This window comes from Protopterus annectens, chromosome 6.part0 (assembly GCF_019279795.1).
Source record: "Protopterus annectens isolate FY-2018-M chromosome 6.part0, PAN1.0, whole genome shotgun sequence".
NCBI lineage: Eukaryota > Metazoa > Chordata > Ceratodontiformes > Protopteridae > Protopterus > Protopterus annectens.
Genome location: NC_056737.1, coordinates 81,554,911 through 81,580,474, shown reverse-complemented (window position 1 = coordinate 81,580,474; position 25,564 = coordinate 81,554,911). Strand labels below are relative to the sequence as shown.

General features: G+C 44.5%; 1 protein-coding gene across 1 annotated transcript in view; it reads right to left on the bottom strand.

Moving 5' to 3' along the window:
• Positions 1-25,564, bottom strand: part of TTLL5 (tubulin tyrosine ligase like 5) — a gene marked incomplete in the record, with an annotated part of 5,893,562 nt that overhangs the window by 4,619,352 nt on the left and 1,248,646 nt on the right. Inside the window, 2 exon segments of the mRNA XM_044073865.1 lie at positions 5,562-5,669; positions 11,545-11,636. Coding sequence (XP_043929800.1) covers positions 5,562-5,669; positions 11,545-11,636 — 200 coding nt within the window.

Sequence of the window (25,564 nt, the reverse complement as noted above, 5' to 3'; positions counted from 1 at the left end):
GTCCATGTAAAATGCAGCCTGGGATGTTGTCCGGTCCCATGGATGCTGTGTTTCTGGCTTTAGAGAGTGCAGCTTTTACCTGCGTAGTTGTGATTACAGGGACTCTGCATTCTTCCTGTATAGATATGGGCCCTTTAGGGGGTGAGAGGGGGGTAAAGTTAGCACTGAACATATCTGCCAGGATGTTGGCAATATCAGTTGGTTCTGTAATTTTCGTGTCTTTGTGCTGTAACTCAGAGCAGATCTGGGTGTTGCCATCTAGATTCTTGACATAGCTATAGAATGCTTTGTGGCTGTCCTTGGATTTGGTGGCGATTTTGTTTTCGTAGCTAGCTTTGGAAGATCTTATAAGGGATCTCAGCTTCTTACTCAGGCTGACCAGGGAGCTCCTCCACTCATGGGACTTTACACTCTTTTGCAACAGTTTCTTTCTTCTGTTGTACAGTTTGTTTATGGCAGGGAACCACCAGATTGGCTTCCTTTTTTTGGAGGATAGCATCTTGGTTCTGTTTGGGAAAGCACAATCCATGCACTCGTGTAAGTGCTTATAGAGTGCATTTCTGTAGGATTCAGCAGTTGTAACTGTATTGTCCATCTGCATGGGTGTCATGAAGTTCACCACTTCTGTCTAAAGCATGAAGTTGACTTTGGAAAATTTTTTTACTGTAGTTTCCTTAATGGGGGGTGGGAGCGGGATGTGGATATCAAGGGTGATAAGCTTATGGTCGGATCGGACCAACGAGGAGTTGACTTCAGGTGTGGAACACCGGTCACTCATGTTGGTAATGACTAGGTCTAGGATACTGTTACCCCTGGTGGGGGTGTGGATAAGTTGATCTAGGACACTGGAGTTTATGAATTCCAGAAAGCGTTGAGCTAAGGAGTTGGTACACGAGTAGTTTTCCCAGTTAATGGTGGGGTAGTTGAAGTTGCCCATTATTAGGGTGTTTGGTTGAACCCTAATATTTTCCAGTACATCAAGAAAAGAGGAGTGGGAATCCTGGGGCAGGGTGGGGATCTGTAGCAAGCTACAATTTGGATTGCAGTTTTGCCCAGAGTTAGTTGCACTTGGATAACCTCGAATGCATTATGCTGAGCAACTAGCCTGGAGGTGTGGATATCCTTAATGAATATGGACACACCTCCACCTTTGGTGTTTCGGCCCGGTTTACATGGCCGAAAAGTGTGGTATGAGTTATAGCCTGGTAGTGCAGGGGTGCTCTCTGGAGCCTTGAACAAGCTCTCAGTCACTGCACAGATATCGATGTTCTCCATTTTAAGGAGTGCCTCGAGTGAGTGCATTTTGAGATTTAAACTTCTAGCATTGAGTAGCATTACCCTCAGTTTTTGCTTGCCTGTTCCTGTTATGGTGGTGAATTTGTTATTCAAACCCTGCCTGAAAAAGGCACTATAAGGGCAGCAAGAGCCTTAGCCAGTATCCGGAATGCCAGGGGTGACAGGTGCAGGCCATCTGTGGCAAAGCATTGTGGTCTGTCGACCATGTCATCCCAAGCAGACAGATACTGGATCCCTTTAGAATGACACCAGAAGCTTAGCCAATTGTTGAAGTCAATAATTTTGTCCTTGTACTGTGTTATCATTCTGGGCGATGGCAGAATGCTACTCAGGGCTAGGGTCATACCTGCCTGGGCTACAAGATTAAAGAGCTCTTCCATGTCTCTTTTCATGTAGTCCAGGGAATGCGTCTCAGGTCATTCACACCAACATGGACAATGACAGAGTCATATTTGTACTTGTTGTGGAGTGACCTGAGTCGCGTGAGGTTATGTGGATTCTGGCACCCAAAAGGCAGCTGACAGTAACCTTCTCCTTGTCTAGCCTGGTGAGTGGGACATCAGTGTGCCTGACTATAGAGTCACCTATGACTAGTGTGTTGGGTACGTTGTTTTGCCTTATTGGCTGTGGTTGAGTGGCACACTGAGTCTGTGGGCTATGTGTCATTTGGGTTGTGTTGAGGGATGGAGATTGCTTGCATTTCTGCTTTGGAGGTCTCTGTTGCTTAGACAGATTATTATTGAGAGCCTCCGCAAATGTTTTTGTGTTACTATGTGTGGATTTTGATGTTCTAGATTTAGTGAGACTATGTGATGAGTGTGGTGTGGTGCAAATGTTTACCTTCTCCTCATGACTGTCAAGTTCAGTCTTGGATGGAGAGAGCTTTACCTCCAGTTTGGCTAGATAAGTGTATCTCACAGGTTGTAGTGTTGGGTGGTAGGAGGAGAGGGTTGTCTGTGTACATGAGGCAATTTCTACATTGCTTCAAGATGCCCAGATTCATCAGATAGACAGGAGATAACACTGGGAGCTGATCCTTGGACATGCCTGAATAAAAAACTATTTTCCTCTAGATAAGTGAGGAAAGTGAGTACAAGAGCTGTTTTCTCTAAGCAAATGAGAAAAGTAAGTACAGAAACTGTTTTCCTCTAGGTAATGGGGAATACTGAGTGCTATAGTAATTAGTAGCTTATTTAGTGCTTAACAGTTCTGAACAAGTGCTGAGCATGAATAAGCAAATTTAAGTGCTAAAACTAAGAATCTGTATCTGCACTAGACGAGTTACAGGACAGAAACAAGTGCAAATGCAGGCTTTCAAATCAGAAAGGTGAGAGAGATGGAAGATTGCCCAAACGGTCAATAACTACAATTTCTGGGCCAGAACCACTCCTTATGTGATAGACAGGTTACCCAGTGCTTACCACTCCCACTGATAAGCTAAAAGGCTTCCCTCCAACACAGAAAGGCTTGGAGGGGCTCAGAAGCTTACATACAGTCCTGGATACAGCAAATCTGTATCTGGAACACTAGTTACAGGAAAGGTAGGAAACAGGCTTACAGTTTTTTTTACAGAAAAGTAGCAAAAACAGTAGTAAAAACAATTCACATGCAGTGCAAGCTAGCACACTTGAGTATGCAGCAATATTAGACCAAACACAGTTTAAAAATTGCAATTAAATTAAAAAGGACTAAAAGCAAGTGCAGAAAGAGTTTATTAGGTAGAATGTGGTAAAGAGATGGGACGGGGGAGTGTCCCAGAACAAATCTACAGTGGGGCGGCAACTGCAAAAGCCACCAGATTTAAACTACAGACCAAATATATAGGGAGCGTGGGTGGGACAAAACAGTTTCAACAGAGATCTATGCAACAACCCTCTTGGTGGCTGCCGCCACCAACATGGCATCTACGGGGGTCCCTTGCTCCAATGGGACTTCAGTGGGGGCTTAAGATTCTGTCTGGACGTTTGTGGACTGGCTCCACAGTGTCCAGCTCCTTCCATGCCCTAGTGGTAATAAGGTCCACTAAGGGGTCGGCCAGAGGGACACCCAAGAGGTAGATGGGCCTGCTTCAATGCCTCCAGGAACATGGATTCATCCGAGGAAGCCTTGGGGCACCCCGATCCTAAGCATTTCCATGATGTCTCCAAAGAGACATCCTCGGGCGTGACCTTGGGGAGCCTTCCCCCTCATCCAAATCCGTGTCTTCTGTCATGGACTCGGGGGGAGTCCACGTGCCTCCTCTTGCACTTTCGCCAGTGAACATCCTCGGGGGGGCTGTACGAGGATGTCTCACCAGCCACTTCTTGTTCAAGGGGAACGACCTGAGACGTCAAAGCAGGCTGCCCCTGTGGCCGGGTGATGGAAGCCTGATCAACCGAGAGGGAGTGCGGGACGGAGCCGAGCAAGGACCGGAGGCCTGGATGCACTCAACAGAGCCCTCTCCACCACATCAAGGTCGAGGAGAGCCGCCTCTCTGGGATCCGAGCAGACACTGCCGGATCCGGCGGACGGATCGGAACCGGCAGCGGGGCATCGGATCCGGCGACCAGTGTGCTCCGACCTGGACAAAGCCAAAGGCACACCACCCTCGGATCCGGCTCAGACCACGGCTCCGAGCTCGGATCCGACAAGGAAGGATCCAACAGACTCAAGGAAGAGTCGGAGCCAAAGTACCCGATACTGTCGGCGACCCACCCCGGCTCCAATGTTGCCCGGCTTCCGAAGCCCGAACCCGGAAGCGGGTCGGAGAAGGAGCTATCGGGCAAAGAAAGGGTTGAGCCCATCTGCAGTTGGGCCTGGATGAACCTTCACATCATCTGGTCCAAATCTGCATCCGAAGGCTACGGGTGGATCTCGACGAGGCCACCAAGGCTGGCCGGAGTGCCGCCGATGACCTCGACGGAGATCGGGTCTCCTCCTCCTCGGGTCCCGGTGAGAAGCATGGGAGACCGAGCCAAGAAGGAAGAGACCTAGAAGCCCTGGAGGGAGAATCCCGCTTAGCCTGGGGCCGGCAGAGGCCTCGGCCCGCCACTTGTGGTGCTTCTCCCTCCTTTTTCTTTCCTGGCCTCCCTCTCTGGGCAGAAGCAGGATATTGAGTCGGCAGGGGAGAGAGGCAGGAGTGGCCACCACAGAAACCTGGGAGGAGGCCACAGAAGCACTGGAGGCTGAAGCCGAATCTGGGGCAAGAGTCCCGCTGGGATCAGCTTCGACCTCCGGGTCCTTCAGTGCCCTGGGCTGAACACGCAGATAGAACACCCAGAGGAGAGGTGTTCAACCCCATGGCACTGGACACACCGAGTGTGGCCATCCGCTGGGGCGAGCTTATGGCCACACTCGGTGCACTTAGAAAATATTGGTTTTGGGGCCTCAGACATATTAGCTAAAAGAAAACTCACTCAGTAGGCCCCAAACACACTAAACACACACACACAGACTACGACCAGCGAGGGACGGGGAGGAAAATTTGACTAAAAAAAATTTAAAGAGGTTATATAAAATAAGGTTATAATAAGGGAAACCTAACCAACACAACACACTCACACAAGTTTAAAGAGAAAAATTTAAGATACAAGGACTTATCTGACCAAAAGACCAGGAGTCAATCTAGCTGCTGTTCAGAAGCCGCAAACTAGATCTGAGGTCAGTCAGGGTTGGCAGGGGATTATGGGTAAGGGGAGGAGCTAGGAGCTTGGATCTAAGCTTTATAAAGTTGCCGGCTCGGATCCGAGATCGGATCCGTATCCCACAGGTTGCAGACCAAATGAAGTTAACTACTTCAGATCATTTCTTTTCTGACAGCTCACAGTCAGATAAAGCAGGGGTGTCACAAGTGAAAATGAGGTGTACTCCAAAAAAAAAATAAGATGAACATGTACATTAAATGAAAAGTAAACAAGAAAAAACAACTTAATGAAAGAACACTTGAAAAAACAATGTTTCTAATGTTCATCAGAATGCCATGACATGCTGGATGAGTACTGTGTGTGATTTAATGAATCCGGGAAAAAAAGTAAAATATATGTGGCATTTTACTCTCACTTTCTTCACAATACATAACCACACTACTACACTTACTTATGTTGAGGAAATATGCTGCTCTCACTTTTCCTGCTAGAACAGAGTTCTTATCAAGATAGTTGCAAGGTAGAGAATAAATCAATACAGATGCTTTTTTTACTAGTCCACACTTGTGAGTTAAATTAAGGTAATTTGGTCTTGCTTATTTATCTTGCACCAGACATATACTCACTGCTTGCATTTCTTACCAAAACAATTTCCTCGATGAGGTACAAATGTCTTGCATGCTGTGGCAATCTGTAATTCAGCCGAGAGAACAGTCTTGATGATTAGATCTTCTATCTGTGCCATCAGAGCTGAAATATAAATGGTGATGTCAAAGGAAACAGAACACCACTGCAGACAAGCCCATTCAAGCAGTACCACCAGTTCATAAAATCAGTGGGGCAGTAACACCCAGACATGGCATAATTTGCTTCAGACACTCCAGCAGATATATGGACATACAAAACCCAGTAAAACAGTTATTCATAAAATGATCAAAGCAAAGAAATGCATTACATCTTCCCACAATTTCAAGTTACCACCACAATAAACAGCAGAAACTTCTGAGGCAACATAGTTACATAACAGGGCAAGTTTAACACCTCTGGTCTCAGTCTGCCCTTAGTTTAAACAAACATTTATTTGCATATTTATTTCCTGTCTGAAACTCTTCAGTCGGCCAATAGAAACTTGTGAGGAATTTTATCAGAAACTGTAGAAATAGTTTGCAAACACTGTGGAAAAATTGCAGATTTCAGCCCACAATCCCACTCCCCTCATCAGTCGTTCCCTGTGTATGCTGCAGCTTGTATTAATCCTTTATATGCTGCTATGTATTGACATAACAAAGAAAATGAATAGGTTTCTGATGTGACAGCTGATAAGGCACTTAAAGAAAACAGCTTTATACAAATTTTAAAGTAAAAGTATCACTGAAATTTTATTTATTTTACATTTGTTAACCAGGAAATTCTGACTGGACCAGGTCCATTTTCAGCAGAGGCCCGGGGAGAAAAGCTCCGGCATCAAGTTATACAAATACAGTACATCTAGCATAATACACAAAACAGGTTACATCATGTATGCTGAGCATAGTAATGTAACAAGAAATTAATAAAACACTCTAGGTAAAAGAACATATAGAATATAGGTAAAAGACAAGGTCAGTTACAGTACATCCAGCATAATACACAAACAGGTTTTATTATGTATGCTGAGCATAGTAATATAACAAGAAATTAATAAAATACTCCGGGTAAAAGAAGATATAGAACATAGTTAAAAAGACAATGTCAGTTATACACTGGTAAGAGACGAAAATATACCAAGTAAGAGTCATAGGTTCATAGGTAGGTACTAGGCTATAGGCCCAAGGGCCTACATAAGCCTAGCCAGCAAGGTTCCATAGCTTACGCCACCCAAGAAAGTTATTTTCCTGTGCCACTGTCCAGCAGAGACACAGAAGTGATTCGCGGGGTATATTTCCTATTTCCCATCCACTCATCAAGATTTTTCTTGAAGAGTGCTAAAGAAGAACTTTGCTTGACATAGAAGGGTAGCTTGCTCCAGAGTATAGGAAGTCTCTGGGACAGGAATCTATCCCTCCAGCATGTCCTGTTTATTGTGGTGACAAGGTTTATGTCCCTACAACATGTAGCTCGGTGGGACTGGGATTTCTTTAGGTGTAGCATGTCCAACAGCTCTGGGTTTGGCATAGCTTTATATGTTAGGCAGAGATCACCTATATGCAATATGCTACGGAGTAAAGCTGGAGTTTTTTGAGGCAGTCAGTGTAGGGCATTTGTTTGAGGCCAGTAATCCTCGTTGTGAGGTGCTTCTGTGGCCTTTCCAGTTGTTGTAGATGTCTTGTGAGGTACATACCAAAAGGGGTGTTGTACTCTGTAATAGGTCTAATGAGTGTCGAGTAGAGGGGAATAATGACCTCTTTTTTCCTGGATGAGAAACCTTTATGATAAGGTGTGCCACATAGGACTTCCTGACTACTGTGGCGATGTGACTATCAAAGGGGAGACTACTGTCCACCTGGGTCCCAAGGTCTCTTATCACGCATTCGGTGATAAGTAGATTGCTGCCTATGTGGTAGTTCATGGGTACAGAGTTTTTACCAAAGGGGATGACAATGCACTTTTTGGCATTGAGCTTGAGGCCATGGCTCTGACACCAGGCATCTGTCTCAGTGAGGCCCTTCTGTAGGATGTCCACATCATTTGGGGACTTGACTATGGCTCCTAGTTTGCAGTCATGTGCGAACTTCATTAGCCAGAGGCCTTCTGTGTTAGCCTGCACTTCAGAGAAGTAGATACCAAACAGGAGAGGTCTCAGGACAGAACCCTGTGGTACTCCACTTGTCACTGCTTTGAGGTCAGATTTGGAGTCTGCAACATTTACAGCGTGGGTTCTGTCAGTGAGCCAGTTGGCAACCCATCTTGTGATGTAGGGATTTATACCTAGTTTAGTGGGTTTAGCTATAATTCCAGAATGGGGGATGGTTTTGAAAGCCTTGGCGAGGACAAGATTGGCTGTGTGAACCTCCTTACCCTCATCAACGGCTTTGGTGACTGCCTCAAAGAAGTCGATCAGGTTCAGGAGGCATGATCTTCCTTTCACAAACCCGAACTGGGTGGGATCCAAAGTTTGGAGGTTACTAATGTCTTTGTTTATGAGTTCCATGATGAAATGTTCTATGGCCTTGCAGACCAGGCTCGTCAAGCTAATAGGTCGATAGTTCCCGGGATCAGTGGTGGCTCCCCCTTTGTGGAGTGGGATAACTTATGCTGTGCGCCATTCAGTGGGCACAAAGTCTGATGCGAGGCTATTATTGACCATGGTGCTTAAGTGGGGAGCCAGTTCCTTTTTTTGGAGGATAGCATCTTGGTTCTGTTTGGGAAAGCACAATCCATGCACTCGTGTAAGTGCTTATAGAGTGCATTTCTGTAGGATTCAGCAGTTGTAACTGTATTGTCCATCTGCATGGGTGTCATGAAGTTCACCACTTCTGTCTTAAGCATGAAGTTGACTTTGGAAATTTTTTTTACTGTAGTTTCCTTAATGGGGGGTGGGAGCGGGATGTGGATATCAAGGGTGATAAGCTTATGGTCGGATCGGACCAACGAGGAGTTGACTTCAGGTGTGGAACACCGGTCACTCATGTTGGTAATGACTAGGTCTAGGATACTGTTACCCCTGGTGGGGGTGTGGATAAGTTGATCTAGGACACTGGAGTTTATGAATTCCAGAAAGCGTTGAGCTAAGGAGTTGGTACACGAGTAGTTTTCCCAGTTAATGGTGGGGTAGTTGAAGTTGCCCATTATTAGGGTGTTTGGTTGAACCCTAATATTTTCCAGTACATCAAGAAAAGAGGAGTGGGAATCCTGGGGCAGGGTGGGGGATCTGTAGCAAGCTACAATTTGGATTGCAGTTTTGCCCAGAGTTAGTTGCACTTGGATAACCTCGAATGCATTATGCTGAGCAACTAGCCTGGAGGTGTGGATATCCTTAATGAATATGGCACACCTCCACCTTTGGTGTTTCGGTCTAGGTTACATGGCCGAAAAGTGTGGTATGAGTTATAGCCTGGTAGTGCAGGGGTGCTCTCTGGAGCCTTGAACAAGCTCTCAGTCACTGCACAGATATCGATGTTCTCCATTTTAAGGAGTGCCTCGAGTGAGTGCATTTTGAGATTTAAACTTCTAGCATTGAGTAGCATTACCCTCAGTTTTTGCTTGCCTGTTCCTGTTATGGTGGTGAATTTGTTATTCAAACCCTGCCTGAAAAAGGCACTATAAGGGCAGCAAGAGCCTTAGCCAGTATCCGGAATGCCAGGGGCGACAGGTGCAGGCCATCTGTGGCAAAGCATTGTGGTCTGTCGACCATGTCATCCCAAGCAGACAGATACTGGATCCCTTTAGAATGACACCAGAAGCTTAGCCAATTGTTGAAGTCAATAATTTTGTCCTTGTACTGTGTTATCATTCTGGGCGATGGCAGAATGCTACTCAGGGCTAGGGTCATACCTGCCTGGGCTACAAGATTAAAGAGCTCTTCCATGTCTCTTTTCATGTAGTCCAGGGAGGTACATCTCAGGTCATTCACACCAACATGGACAATGACAGAGTCATATTTGTACTTGTTGTGGAGTGACCTGAGTGCGTGGGTTATGTGGCGGATTCTGGCACCCAAAAGGCAGCTGACAGTAACTTTCTCCTTGTCTAGCCTGGTGAGTGGGACATCAGTGTGCCTGACTATAGAGTCACCTATGACTAGTGTGTTGGGTACGTTGTTTTGCCTTATTGGCTGTGGTTGAGTGGCACACTGAGTCTGTGGGCTATGTGTCATTTGGGTTGTGTTGAGGGATGGAGATTGCTTGCATTTCTGCTTTGGAGGTCTCTGTTGCTTAGACAGATTATTATTGAGAGCCTCCGCAAATGTTTTTGTGTTACTATGTGTGGATTTTGATGTTCTAGATTTAGTGAGACTATGTGATGAGTGTGGTGTGGTGCAAATGTTTACCTTCTCCTCATGACTGTCAAGTTCAGTCTTGGATGGAGAGAGCTTTACCTCCAGTTTGGCTAGATAAGTGTATCTCTCACAGGTTGTAGTGTTGGGTGGTAGGAGGAGAGGGTTGTCTGTGTACATGAGGCAATTTCTACATTGCTTCAAGATGCCCAGATTCATCAGATAGACAGGAGATAACACTGGGAGCTGATCCTTGGACATGCCTGAATAAAAAACTATTTTCCTCTAGATAAGTGAGGAAAGTGAGTACAAGAGCTGTTTTTCTCTAAGCAAATGAGAAAAGTAAGTACAGAAACTGTTTTCCTCTAGGTAATGGGGAATACTGAGTGCTACAGTAATTAGTAGCTTATTTAGTGCTTAACAGTTCTGAACAAGTGCTGAGCATGAATAAGCAAATTTAAGTGCTAAAACTAAGAATCTGTATCTGCACTAGACGAGTTACAGGACAGAAACAAGTGCAAATGCAGGCTTTCAAATCAGAAAGGTGAGAGAGATGGAAGATTGCCCAAACGGTCAATAACTACAATTTCTGGGCCAGAACCACTCCTTATGTGATAGACAGGTTACCCAGTGCTTACCACTCCCACTGATAAGCTAAAAGGCTTCCCTCCAACACAGAAAGGCTTGGAGGGGCTCAGAAGCTTACATACAGTCCTGGATACAGCAAATCTGTATCTGGAACACTAGTTACAGGAAAGGTAGGAAACAGGCTTACAGTTTTTTTTATACAGAAAAGTAGCAAAAACAGTAGTAAAAACAATTCACATGCAGTGCAAGCTAGCACACTTGAGTATGCAGCAATATTAGACCAAACACAGTTTAAAAATTGCAATTAAATTAAAAAGGACTAAAAGCAAGTGCAGAAAGAGTTTATTAGGTAGAATGTGGTAAAGAGATGGGACTGGGGGAGTGTCCCAGATCAAATCTACAGTGGGGCGGGCAACTGCAAAAGCCACCAAATTTAAACTACAAACCAAAAATAGGGAGCGTGGGTGGGACAAAACAGTTTCAACAGAGATCTACGCAACAACTAACAGTACAAACTTTAAAACCAAAAAAAAATTCTCAGCTCTGTATATGTGCCGATCAGTTTCTCAGAACAGTGAGACAACAGTTTCAACAGAGATCTAAGCAACAATTAACAAAAATCTATAACCAAAAAAAAATATATACTCAGCTCTGTATATTTGCAGATAATCTGTAAGGCAGTCTCTCAGAACACAGGTTCCAGCAATTCTACAGTTAAAAGTACCCTTTCAGATGACCAGGCCTACAGGGGATCAGAGATCCAGCATGTGATCAGAGAGAAGTTTGGGGTGTTAATAGTAGTATGGATAGTGTTATGTGATACAAGGGCATAACCAGGTACTAAGAAGGTGCGATTTGAGGGAGGTTTTGAATATGGATGTGGAGGGGGCAGTGGACACTGATAGGGGAAGAGAGTTCCAATTTCTGGCAACGGTGTGGGAGTAGAGCGTTTTCCCTGCATTATTGTTAGCCTTGCTGATGGAGAAATGTCAAAAGCAACGAGATAGCTACACGGTGAAAAGTACCAAAAATATCTACTTTTAATCAATGACACTAACTCCTCAGCTTGATGTAAAACAGCGAGCCAGTGAAGGTTTTAATGTTTCCTTTTCATTCTGTTACCTGTTGTGTTCTTCCCTTCCTGCTTAAGGTATCGAAGCACTGCACTCATACTCCACTTGTTACCGTAATCTTCAACTTCTGGGTCATCACAGCTGTAAGGCAAAAAAAAAAGACACCATTTACAAAATTAAAGAGTTAGTAAGAGATAGCACTCATCCTCTACAAGAAAAACATCAAGTTACATGTAACTGAATCTTTACCCAGTTCTAGAAAACAACCAAATCAAAGGGTAAAAAGGATACACAGACAAACCATTCAGTAAAAACCACAAGGAAAACCCAGACAAGTTTCGACCTTTTTATCACACAGTGAAAGCTTGTCTGGGTTTTCCTTGCAGTTTTTACTGAATGGTTTGTCTGTGTGTCCTTTTTACCCACTAGTTTGGATGTTAGTTGGGACATTTTGCAGGCACCGTTATATTTATGGTCATTGGCTGGGTTTAAAAACCCTGTGTCTCTGGAGTACAGCCAAACCATCCACTTATGTTGTGCTGACAAAGTCAATAAAATGGCTGAAACAGGCATGTCCACAGCTATTGGCTTGAACGTTACCACAGAGACATAAAAAAAAAAAAAAAAATCATGGACATTCAGAAGTCATGCAGCTGAAAGTACAGTTGTGTACACCTACCACAAATGTAGATGTTCGAGTGTCTTCACTGTTGCAGTCATAACTGTAGGGTGCTCCTGCCGGCAGGCAGCCCGAGGTCGGCCAGAATCCCAAAGTCTGGGTCCGGTGTCGGCTGTACAAGCCAGTACCCTGACGTCAGTACACTCTGGTACATAGCCCTCAGCCGACGCCATCTTCTCCAGCCTTTCTTGCCCTAGATGTCAGAAGTCCCCCAATAAATAAAAAAAAAATGAATCCAACAAGGAAACACAAATACACCACAAAGGAGAGAAAAAGAGGGGATAAGAGGGAGGGAAACACCGACTGCAACAGTGAAGACACTCGAACATCTACATTTATGGTAGGTGTACACAACTGTACTATGTTCATCGTGTTTCACTGTTGCAGTCATAACTGTAGGGTGGAATCCCAAAGCAGTGAAAAAAGGGAGGTGGTTTAGACAGAAGAAGGGGCAGCAAGAAGACCCTGCAAAACAGCAGAGGCAAAGCCTGCCCTGGTCTTAGAATATAAAGGGAGATTGTAGTGCTTGGAAAAAGTATGCACAGAACTCCAAGTGGCAGCTTCCAAGATATCCTTGGTAGGAACTCCCCTGAGAAAAGCTGTAGAAGTAGCAGCTGCTCTAGTAGAATGACTTCTCACAGTACCTGGAAACTGTTTCCCATGATGAGTGTAACAAAATCTTATTCCATAAGAAATCCATTTGGAAATAGTTTGTTTGGAAATAGCCTTACCAAGAGAACTGGAGGCAAAAGAAACAAACAATTGGTTAGATTTTCTGAACTCTTTAGTCTTGTCCAAATAAAATCGTAACTGTCTGTGTACGTCCAAGGAATGCAAAATCCTTTCCCCTTTATTCTGAGGATTAGGAAAGAAGGTAGGAAGGTGAATTGTTTGATTTAAAGCCACTTTCGAAATCACCTTAGGCATGAAAGAAGGATTGGTCCTCAAGGATACTCTGTCCTGGTGGAAAATAAGGTATGGTTCCACAGCCATGAGAGCTTGCAACTCTGAGACCCTTCTGGCAGAAGTCAAAGCTAACAAAAGAACTGTCTTCCAAGATAAAAACTTAATATCTGAAGATGCAGCAGGCTCAAAAGGAGGCAAAGTAAGTTTTTCTAAAACATAATTAAGATCCCAAGCAAGAACAGGACGGGTCCTGGGAGGCCTTAAATTCTTAGCCCCTCTCAAGAATTGTCTCACCAAAGGATGAGAAAAAACAGGGGGATCAGTATTGAAATAAGCAGAAATAGCAGAAGCATGAATTTTAATGGAAGAAAAGGAAAGTCCATTAGACAAAAGATCCAAAAGGTAAAGCAAAATAGAAGAGAGATCAGGTACCAGAGGGTCCAAACCTCGGCCCTGCATCCAAATGCAAAATCTCTTCCATTTAGAGGCATAGGATTTCCTAGTGCTAGGCCGTCTAGCTTCCAAAAGAACATCCAAAACTTGTTTGGGAAGACTAGAAGAAATCAAATTCCTTTGAAGAGCCAAGCTGCCAGGCAAAGGGTCTGGAGATTGGAATGTAGCAACTGACCCTGATGCTGGGACAGAAGAGAAGGGTTCAGAGGGAGAATCCAAGGAGGCTCCAAGAACAGGTGCTTTAAAGTTGGATACCAAAACTGTCGAGGCCAATTTGGAGCAATCAAGATGAGGGACTTGGGCTTGTCCTGTTTTATCTTTAGTAATACCCGAGGAAGTAGAGGAAGAGGAGGGAAGGCATAACCCGAAAGGTTTTTCCAGCTGAAGGACAGGGCATCCACTTTCCAAGCTGTTTTGTGGAATGACCTGGTGCAAAAGTGAGGCAGCTGATGATTGAGATGGGATGCAAACAGATCTATCTGGGGGCATCCCCAAACTGCAATAATCCTGTTGAATAAGTTGGTGTCTAGCATCCATTTGTGAGGATCCACAATGTTCCTGCTCAGGCTGTCTGCTAAGAGATTCTGTTCTCCTGGTATGAATTGGGCCTGGAGATGTAGATTCAGATTTAGAGCTGTGTCCCATAAAGCCATAGCTAGTCTGCAAAGGGGGTACGAATGAGAGCCTCCCTGCTTGTTTATGTACCACATGACTGTGGTGTTGTCTGTGTAAATCAAAAGAGGCCCTGGATGCAAAAGGTTCTTGAAGGCTAGAAGAGCATTTTGAACTGCCAACATTTCCTTCAGATTGATGTGCCAGTGAAGATGATCCTTTGTCCAGGTTCCTTGCTGGCAATTGCCTAGAAAATGTGCTCCCCAAGCATAATCTGAGGCGTCCGTGGTTATGATTTGAGAAGGTTGAAGAAGACGGAAAGGCTTTTCTTCGTTTAAAGCACACACCCTGGACCACCAAAGGAACTCCTTTTGGAGGCAGGGGATCAGAGGAATCAGAGTGTCCAGATTGTGGTAATGCTGCAACCATACACTTTTCAGATACCATTGAAGCTTTCTCATATGAAGCCTTGCATTTTAAATCAACAGAATGCAGGAAGCCATGTAGCCCAGTGCCTGCAGGAACTTCCTTGCAGTGAGCTGAGGTAGAGATGCCAAAGTCTTGAAAATTGAAGCCAGCTGTATTTGTTTTTCTGCAGTGAGGAAGGCCCTTTGTAAGGTTGTATTTAAGAGGGCTCCCAGAAATACCATTTGTTGAGAAGGGATCAGATGTGACTTTTTTGTGTTCACTGAAAATCCCAACAGGAGGAGAAGACGTTGAACAAAATCCAGATGTTGAAGTAAAAGATCCTTGCTGTCTGCCTGAATAAGGCAGTCGTCCAAATAAGGGTAAATCTGAATTCCCCTGGAGTCTGCAATAAGCCACTACTGGTGCCAGGCACTTGGTAAAGACTCTGGGCGCAGTAGATAAACCAAAGGGCAGTACAGAGAATTGATAGTGTCTCGAACCTGCCTTGAACCTGAGGAATTTCCTGCGTTCCTGCCTGATGGGAATGTGTAAATAAGCTTCCTTTAGGTCCAATGTCACCATCCAGGCGTCCTGAGAGAGCATTGGAATCAGCTGCTGCAGAGTAAGCATCTTGAATTTTGGAATTTCCAAAAAGGTGTTTAACACAGAAAGGTCCAGAATAGGTCTCCATGAGCTTTGCTTTCTTGGAACCAGAAACAGTCTTGAATAAAAACCTTTTCCCATCTCTGAGAGTGGAACAGGCTCTATGGCTCTCATGGCCAGAAGAGCATCCACTTGATTTAAGGCCTCTGACCATTGAAGTTTTGGCAGATCTGGCCAACCGAAAGCTCTTGGCAAGGTATGAAAGTGGAATTTGTAGCCTTTTAAAATCACGTCCAATACCCATTTGTCCTGGGTAATATGAGTCCAATTTCTGTAAAAAAGAGAAAGTTTTCCTCCGAGAGGGGCATCCAGGTAAAGAGGTCCTGTAGCCCAACCTAGAGAGTCACTGAGTTTGCTTTCTTTGAGATTGGGATCTGTCTTCTCCCCTTCTAGGTGAAGAAGCAGTCCATTGTCTCGATCTGTAGGAGGCCTGAGCTTGGCCACGACCTCTGGAGCGTCTATATCTTCCCCTTTGAGGCCTGTCAGACGTGGGAAAGGACCAATTTTTGGAGGGCCAATTCCTGGAAAATCTAGGAGGCTGAACTTGCAAGAAATCTTTCACAGTTTGCATAGATTTTGCCTTTTCTTCCATCTTTTTAATAACCTCCTCAGCCTTAGATCCAAAAAGAACATCATGCTGAACAGGGGCATCTAATAATTTAGCCTTAACCTGTTCAGGTAAACTTTGCTCACGAAGCCAAGCATGTCTCCTGATAACAGTACCAGAGGCTGCGGCCCTACAAGAAGCATATAAAGCATCAAAACCACAATGCAAGCTATGTTTGTTCAGTTGTTCAGTTGCATGCAATACATCCTGTAGTTCCTTATCTTCTGCACATGCAGGAAGGGAAGCAAGCTTTTGCTTTAAAACAGACAAAAGAAATTGCTGATACTTAAACATATGAAATTGGCAATTTAAAGCCCTAACAGAAAGGGTAGCAGAAGTATATACCTTTTTGCCCCACCTGTCTAAGGCACGAGAATCCTTCTCAGAGGGAATAGGATTCTTAGAAGTAGCAACTTTAGCAGCCTTAGAACCCTGAGAAATAGTTTCAGGATCTGCAGAAGGATTCTTAAATAAGAACAAATGAGACTCAGGAACCCTATAAAACCTATCAGGCTTAGAAGGAGCAGGAGGCATGGAATCAGGATTCAAATTAGCCTCGGAAAAAGCATCATCCACAATGTCAAGAACAGGAGGGATAGCCAAAGGCCTATGTTGAGGAAGAAGAAGGAATTCTCTAAGCCTCTTCTTGGAAGCAGAATAATCCTGACCTTCCCAATGAAAATGTTCCCTCATCTCATGTAAGGTTTCCCCAAAAGAAAAATCTTCAGGCGGAGAGGCAGAGGGCAAGGAGTCCTCAGCATCCGAATCCTCATAAGGAGGAAAAGAATATTCCTGATCAGAGGAAGAGACAGAAGATACAGAAGCCTGGTAAGAGGAATCCATAGGAACATCCTGTCGAGGCCTTTTCTCAGGGGTGAGAACCCCTAATCATAGAAAGCAAATCTTCAGCCATCCTTAACAATTGCTTCTGTGTCCTGGGAGTAGATTCAGAAGTAGCCTGAGCAGGAGCTTTAGACTTAACAGGAGTCTTTGACTTTGCCTTTGAAATAGTGATGTGAGTAGGCCTGAATACCCCCTCAGAAGCCGGTACCTGCACAGCGGTTCCGGACCCATCCGAGGGAGCGACGTCCGAAGGTCCTGCAGCAGATAAAATAGAAGGCCTTGATGGCTCCCCATGGGAGTCCGTATCGGCCATCGGTTCATAAGTGGCGGACGACAGGGGCTGCAAAAGTGCCTCACTGACGACAGCCGAACCGGACGCCGGCTCCAGCTGCAACGAGTCCTGTTTGGACCTCGGAGGCCTGTCCTTGTCTTTGCGCTTCTTTTGAATTCCGGTAGTGTCCAACGACATTCTGTAATTGAAGCGTCTGCCAAAATAATTCAGAGCCCAGTCGTACCTGCGTTTGATAGTATGAGAATTAAACCTGGCACAGAACCGACAACAAGAAACGTCGTGGTCAGGGCCTAAGCAAGGTAGATAGTAAGAGTGGAAATCTTTATGAGGTATTTGTTTCCCACACGTAATACAATTATTAACTTTTTCTGACATCGGAGGAACAAGAAAAAGATTCCCCAACGGGGTACTTAGCTTTGAGAAGAGAAGTAAGAACTTCGGACCGACAACAACCAAAAAACGCTGTTCGAAAATCGCCAACCAATGACTTGCGAGCTGCTTTCCACCACACGGCAAGAAAGACTGGAGAAGATGGCGTCGGCTGAGGGCTATGTACCAGAGCGTACTGACGTCAGGGTACTGGTTTGTACAGTCGACGCCGGACCCAGACTTTGGGATTCTGGCCGACCTTGGGCTGCCTGCCGGCAGGAGCACCCTACAGTTATGACTGCAACAGTGAAACACGATGAACATCTACTAGATATCCTGAAGGGGTCATTAGCATATATCCCATAAGCCTCCACTACAGGAGGTTTAAGGCATCACGCAATGAAAACTAGCTTGTTTGGGTTTTCCTTGCAGAGATATACTGCTTGCTCACTTGTACAAAAGTTTTCATTTTCTTTAGACAACCTTTTCTTGCAAAAGAGGAAATTAACCTAACAGGCAAAATAAAGCATGTTCTCACCAAAATTAATAGTAAACAGTGTTGGTGGTATTTGGCTACACATGAATTCAGTATTGAACAAATAGAGAATAATGATTGGCTCTCCAATAGTAACCAGCTTGCTATGTGTTAACGACCAGGATACCAAGAAATTCACCTCGTGACTGAATTTTGGCATCCATATCGAGAAGGCACAATATTAAGTTATGATCAGAGATCTGATCAAAATTCTTTGTAGTGCATGCAAATTTGCCTGCTCCATGTACAACTATTCACAGAAAAATAAAACAAACAAAAAAATCATAAGTGTTGTGCTGGCTCTGAAATTAAGTAAAGCAGTTCGGAACATACCTCTTAACCTCTTAGTGCATTCCGTGTATAAGGGAAGCAGTTGGTTCCTAAATACATTCGGAATGGCAGTAATGTTGGTTATAGTCAGCAGACAGAAATGGGAGTTGAGTTGAAGCCATTTCATGGTCTGCTGCTGTGGAACTGCCAGCTTTTAAGGTCTTGTGCCAGACGGGATCTTAACAGTGCAACAATTGTTAAGCACCTTTCTGAACATTATTAGGATCATGTCTTGTGCTACAGAACCAGAGTATCTTTTAACTGATACTGGCATGTCATCAGACAGCTCCATACATGGCTCTCCATACACTACAAAGTAAATAAAACTGTCATAATATGCAGGCAAAACATAAAACCAAAAACTCAACACAGTGCTATAATGAGACTGAAATTATAGCCAATAGAAAACTTACAGGAAAGTTATTCAGAACATGGTATGTGCAAGCGTTTGGACTTAATACAGCAGCAGAATAAAACACTGCAAGCTTGTTTAAGAAAAAAATATAGCTGCAACATTTTACAGTAACAGCTGTGGCAAGAGCTGGGATGAGGTGAGCTATCAACTCAGGTAGTCAGGATTTTTGTTATGCCCAACAGGAAATGACTTCAATGTGGGAAAGGCCACAAACCATCTGCCAATGTGTCTTCCCACTAGTGGCAAAGCTGGAGTACCCAGTTATCTATCATGGGATATAGCTCATGCCAGAAATACTAGTCTTCCTCACAGAATAAGTGAATTGTCAAAAAATGAAGTTATGCACTCACCATAACATTCCATTTTTGTTGTCCATCTCTCCCTTCATTCTTACTGGATGGGTTTGGAGCCTATCCTTGGCTCCAACTCAGCTGAATACACTAGCTAGAAGTCTCTAACTTGGCTTGTGGCAAAGTAGGTATCCCATCATCCAGTGGTGCAATCTCTAGATCTAGTTTGCTGCTAACTATTACAAAGACTAAAATAACAAGGAAAAACAGAGAGAGTCAAAGGAGGTCATTTATCAACCAGGTTCTCTAGGAGTCCTAGGATGGGGGAAGGTGGGAGGGTCGTAAGAAAGAAGGGCGAGATGGACAACAAACATGGAACATTATGGTGAGTACATAACTTCTTTATGTTATGTTGTCCTATCTCGCCTTCATTCTTACTGGATGGGACAGCATGCCTAGCACCTTTTTCCTGTGTGGCTCACGGTACACCTTTGATCACAGTGGAACCAAATGAAGCTCTGTCCCTGGAGGCCAAATCAACTTTATAATGAGTAATAAACATATGAGGATGCACCCACGTAGCAGCAGCACAAATACTGTCCACTGACACTCTGGAAAGCAGAGGATGTTGCCAATGCTCTGGTTGAGTGACCTCTAATTTTGAATGGCAAATTTCTGTTATTGGAACTGTATAAAAAGTGATACAATCTGAAAGCCAATTTGAAAGTGTGACTTTTGAAACTGGCATGCCTTTTTTTTGCTTCAGAGAAAGACATGAACAATTGGTCTGATTTTCTGAAATCTTTAGTTCTATGGAGATAGAGTTGCCTATGCACATCCAGCTGATGGAGTTTATACTCTGCCTTGTTGCTATGACTGGGAAAAAAAGACTGGAAGCTCAAAAGATTGGTTTAGATTGTATTGAGAACAAACCTTAGGTAAAAATGATGGATTAGTTCTCAGCGATACACTATCCTTATGAAAAATCAAATATGGTGGTTTGATTGATAGTGCTTGCAACTCTGAGACTTTTCTTGCAGATGTTACCGCAACTAGAAGTATAGTCTTCCAAGAAATAAATCTGAGGTCATAAGATGAGGAGGGCTCGAATGGAGGCAATGTTAGATGAGACACTATAAAATTTAAACCCCAAGGAGGGAGTGGTTCTTTTACAGGAGGTCTCAATAAAGAAGTGCCCTTTAAGAATGCTTTACACAATCCGTGTGACATTAGGTTAGGAGAAAATTCACTCATATGGAAATTTGAGGTCGCCGCCAGGTGGACTCTAATTGTGGCTGCAGCCAAGTCTTGTTGGAAAAGTTCAGTAAGAAATTCTAAAATCGAGTGAATTGGAACAGAGAAGGGATCAATGTTTCTGGTTTGTGCACAGTAGGAGAACCTCTTCCATTTACTAGTATATAATTTTCTGGTAGAATCTTTATGAGGATATCAAAATGTGTATTACTGCTGGAGTGAAGTGTTGAAGAATGACTAAGTTTGGGAGTGGAACAGCCATGCTGTCAAATTGAGGGTGTGGAGAGAAGGATGAAGTGTTCCTGACATATGGGTCAAAAGGTCTGGAAATGGGTCCAGACCCCATGACTTCTCCTGCAGATGAGGCCAGAGGAAAGGGAACCAAATCTGACGAGTCAAATATGGGGTAATGAGAATCAGCCTGTTTCCCAAGGATTTTGCTTTCTAGATGACTTTGGGTAAGAGGGGAAATGGGGGAAAGGCATAAAGAAATCCTGAGGGCGAATTGTGAACAAGTGCATCTCTCTGTGCCTCTCCGGAGGGGGGTATTAGGGCAAAGTAGCTGCTACACTTTATTCATGGGAGTGGCAAAAAGATCGTAGCAAGGCTGGCCCCATGTCTGGAAAATCTCTTCTGCTATGTTCTGGTTTAGACACCACTCATGAGGCATTAATATTGCCCTGCTGAGCTTGTCCACTATCACGTTGGATTTCCCCGGGATGTGCATTGCTACTAGAAAGCGTTGGAAAGATATTGCCCATTGCCAAACTCTCAGAACCTCACGACAAAGTGGGCATGATCTGGTTCCTCCTTGTTTATTTATGTATCATACCACACATACATATTGTCTGACTGGACTGCAATCATCCCTAGTGGAAGAGAGTCACATTCCCTAGTGGAAGAGAGTCGCAGAGTGCCTGCAACACCAGAAGCACTGCTCTCATCTATAGACCAGTGATGTGCCAATAAGCCTCATGGTCTTGCCATATACCTTGAACTGTCCTTCCCAGATAACCCCCCCCCCACACCTATCTGGGAAGCGACTGTGATCACTGTAGCAACAGGTTGTTGTGGAATAAAGAGTCTCCCGATGGTCACATCATTGGACTGAGTCCACCACTGTAGATCCCTCTTGCATGATTCCATTATTCTGATCAGATGGGACATAGGAAGTTCTTGCAGTGACCACTGAGAAAACAGGAGCCACTGAAGGATTCTCATATGCATCTTGGAGAGAGGAACTAGAGTTATGGTTGAACCCATGGTTCCTAGAAGTTTCAGAACTACCTTTGCCTTTACCTTGTCCTTGGGAAGAAGGTTGAGTATTTGCTGTCTGAGGGCAGAAATTCTGTCTGGTGAAGACGTGCCATCATAGAAACAGTATCTAGGTCTGCACTTATGAAGGTAATATGTTGACAGGGCAACAAAGCAGATTTTTGTAAATTGACTGTTATGCCTAGCTGAGCACAAATTTCCAATGTCACGTCCCCGGCTTGTTGAAGTAGATGCTTGGTGGTGGCAGTTAGGAGCCAGTCATTCAAATATGGAAACACTTGGAATCCGAGACGTCTCAAGTTAGCTGTTACTGCCGCCATGCATTTGGTGAACACTCTGGGGGCTGTAGGGAGACCAAAGGGCAGAGCTAGGGAATGATAATGACTGGCTCTCAGCAGGAACCGTAATTGACTCCTTGATGCTCTGTCCATTTTTATGTGGTAGTACACATATTGGACATCTATTGAGCACATCCAACTGTTCTTCCCTAAGGAGGGAAGTATTGACTGCAGTGTCACCATTTGGAACTTGGACTTTTTGACAGATTTGTTCAGTTTGCTGAGATCCAATATGGGTCTCCAGTCCACTATTCTTTTTGGCACCAAAAAGAATCTTGAGTAAGTTCCGAATCCTGTTTCGTCTGTGGGGACTTTTTGGATGACACTTTTGTCTAGCAACTTTTGAATTTGTATAGTTGCTTGCTCCCTTAGATTGGGTGGTACATCTGAGATTGTTCTGATGTGTGGGAGAGGATGGCAAAAGGGAATGGTGTAGCCTCTGGATATTATGCTTTGTACTCACTTGTCTTTTGTGATATTTTGCCAGGCTTCTGGGTACAAAGATAAATGTCCCCTGACTGCCTCCAGACTAGAGCAGACGGGCCTCCTTTCAGGAGTACTGGTAGAGACGTCACCGAAACAGATCACGGTCACCCTGGTTTTGTGGACCCCCTCTGCCTATAGGACATCTACCATTGTTGCCTCCCCCTCTGCCCCTGGGGAAAGATTCACCTCGTGCATTTTGGAAAGCTTCCTGGGATCTCTTGAACCACATTTTCCCACTCTTCTTGCCTTTAGGGTAAGGTCTTGAAAGTACTGAAAAACAGACTCCAACAGCAGAGAGTTTTCCCTTCCTGGTCACATCTGGTGGGCGTGTCTTTAACTTTAGGTCCAAAACGTGAGGAACCATCAAAAGGGGCGTTGGTGAAGGTAAACTTAAAAGGTTCCGCAAAATTACACAAGCGCATCCAGGAGTGTCTCCTCAGGGAAACTCCTGAACCAGCTGCCTTACTAGCTCCATCTGCTGCATATGATGAGTTGACGATGGAAATTAAGTTGGACAGCTGGGAGGTGATTTTTCTCTGTCACCCCCGCAGCCAATGAACCTTGTAGAGTATCTCCTAGCTCCTTCAGGAGATCTTTTTGTAGCCTTCTAAAGTGTGTGAGGTAGTTCAGCCATCTAAGTGTAAAAGTCGCTGAGGAAAAAATACACTTCCCATATCTGTCCATCATTCAAGAATCTTTGTTCAGAGGATGAACAGATAAGAATGTCTCAGAAAGTTCCTTCTTGGTGTCTGCTGCCACCAACATAGCATCTACAGGCACATATTTTGTAAGAAAATCTTTTCCAGTGGGGGCTGACAAAAACTTGTTTGGCCTTCAAGGGACTGGTTCCATACTGTCAGGTGACTCCCACACCTTTCGAATGACTAACTCCATTCGCTCATCAAAAGGCAGAGACAGCCAGGAGGCTGAAGGTTGAGATCCAAAGGCCTTAACTCCTCATCAGAAGGGGTGATGGTATTCCAGCCGCCTTAAGGATATCTGCAAATGAGATATCTTCAGGAGATGACTGTGAGGACCCTTCTGACTCCTCGAGGTCAGTGTCTGAAGTGACAGACTCATCAGGGGAGTCTATATGCTTCCTCTTGCATGTCCTCTTCCGAGGGGGCTCCTCAGAAGGGTATTCTGTGGAGGCCTCGGAAGAGTGGGGTTCACCTAATGGGGGTTCCTGAGGCTCTGAATCTCTGCAATTTGGTGGAGGGGGTGGTGCAGAGACAGTAGCCAAAGGTTTGGGGGGAATGAATGCCAGTATCCCTGTGTAGAGCTGTAGGTGGGGATAGCACACTCCTCATCAGCTCGAAAACCGAACCACCAGCTCTGAGGACATCCCTGGTTCCGAGGAAACCCCCAGCTCCAGGGAGACCAGCTCCAAATCTGATGTAGGAGCCGAGCTCAACCGAGCCAAAGCATGGATGGGTAGACTCAGAACCAAAGAAGCTCAGGTCCGTCAGGGCCGCCTGCAGAGCTACGGCTCCTAGACACCATGCATGGCACAGAGAGTATCGGAGCAGAGATCGGCTCTGGAATATCCAGAAGGGGTTCCAGAACCGAAGGGTCTACAGCAAGTGGTACTTGGCACTCCAGCTCCGAAGATCCAGCTTGGCTTAGAGGAGGACCAACAGTGGATGTAATAGTCTTTGAGGGCTCCAAAACCTGTTGGGTTGGAGCAGAGAACAATTTTGGCAGCGCCGGCAACTTCAATAATCTGCGCACCACTCTCTCTGCATCATTATCAGACAGGCTCCTAGAAGACCTGGAGGAAAAGGTTGGTGAACGAAATCTCTCTAAGATAGGAGATCTCAAAGTAGGGGAGACCGGCAGAAGTTCAATGGACCAGCTCACAGTTACAGTTTCTTTCAGCTCTGAAGATCTTGGAGCCAAAGAACTTGGTTTATCAATGAAAATTATCTCTGTCGGTTCTGAAGGCAGTGGAGCCGAGGAGGTTGATGCTTAAGAAATTTCAGACAATTTTTCAGGGGGCTCAGACTGAGCCGAAGAGACTGGGGATGTTTTTTTGGTCGGTTTGTCTTTTGTAAAGGAAGGAGACTTACTGGACGAGGAAGAGGAAAAACTCTGTAGAGTTTCATCAAATGTTGGTTTCAAGAGTCCTTTGACAACAAGTTTATTTTTCCTCTCCTGTAGAACACGGGCACTAAAGGAATGGCAGAATATGCAGGTTTCCTGAAGATGGATTACTCCTAAACAGTAAACGCAAATACTATGTCTATTCGTAATGGACATTTTTGGGAGTACTTTTGGCATTTCTTAATGCCTAAAGGCTTATGTTCCTTCTCTCTAGTTTCCTTGGACATGACAGGGATGAAGAAATCCTAAAACAACTATAAACTATGTAGAAATCGCACAGGAAAAACACATCTAAATATGAAAAGTTATTAACATACATAGCACTTCTAGTAAAGCTAAAGGGAAATAAAATGGTATTTAAAAAAACAAGCACTAGGTCCTCTAATTTAAATGGACCTAGCAGCTGTCAGAAAGGGACAATCACAAAAAACACACTAATAAAAGCCCTCTAACTGAAACAGGCAGTAAGCTCTCTAACTTAAACGAGCTAAGCTAACTAATAACTAATTAACTGTTTAACTAATTACAACAATTAAAGCACACCACTACAGTTAAAGACGACGGGATACACAATACAGGCATAGCGAAAAAACAACAGCCAACAAGAAACACAGCAACAATGATAAATTAGCTACTAAGGCTATGAAAGGCACAGCACTCACAACTAAACTAACTAACTAAGCAATTCTAAAGACTAAATATGTAAAAATTTGCAAAAAGACAAAAGATTTAGCCACAGCCAAGAAGAGAACATCTGAACTTGTAAAGCGCAAATGAGATCTGGAGATTGCACCACTGCATGATGGGATAGCTACTCTGCCACAAACCAAGTTAGACACTTCGAGCTAGTGTATTCGGCCAAGTCGAAGCCGAGGATCGGCTTCGAACCCATCCAGTAAGAATGAAGGTAAGACAGGACAACATAACATCTGCTGTTCTTTCCTCCTCCCCATGCAGCTCCTCAAGGATCGACTAACTGAACCTGGGTCACCGCAGACACAATTACGGCTCCATACCTCTGTGCCACAGAGCCAGCCACAGTGTGTGTCACCTCTGTGCAGGGTTGCCAGACGTCCCTATTTGGGCGGGACTGTCCCGAGATCAACAGCCTGATCCCGAGTCCCGCCCTGCCGGTTTAAATCCCGGCCAGCCTCTGCTTTGTTTGTGTTTTTTTTTTTTTTGATTGGCCCATATACCTGGCATACGGGCCA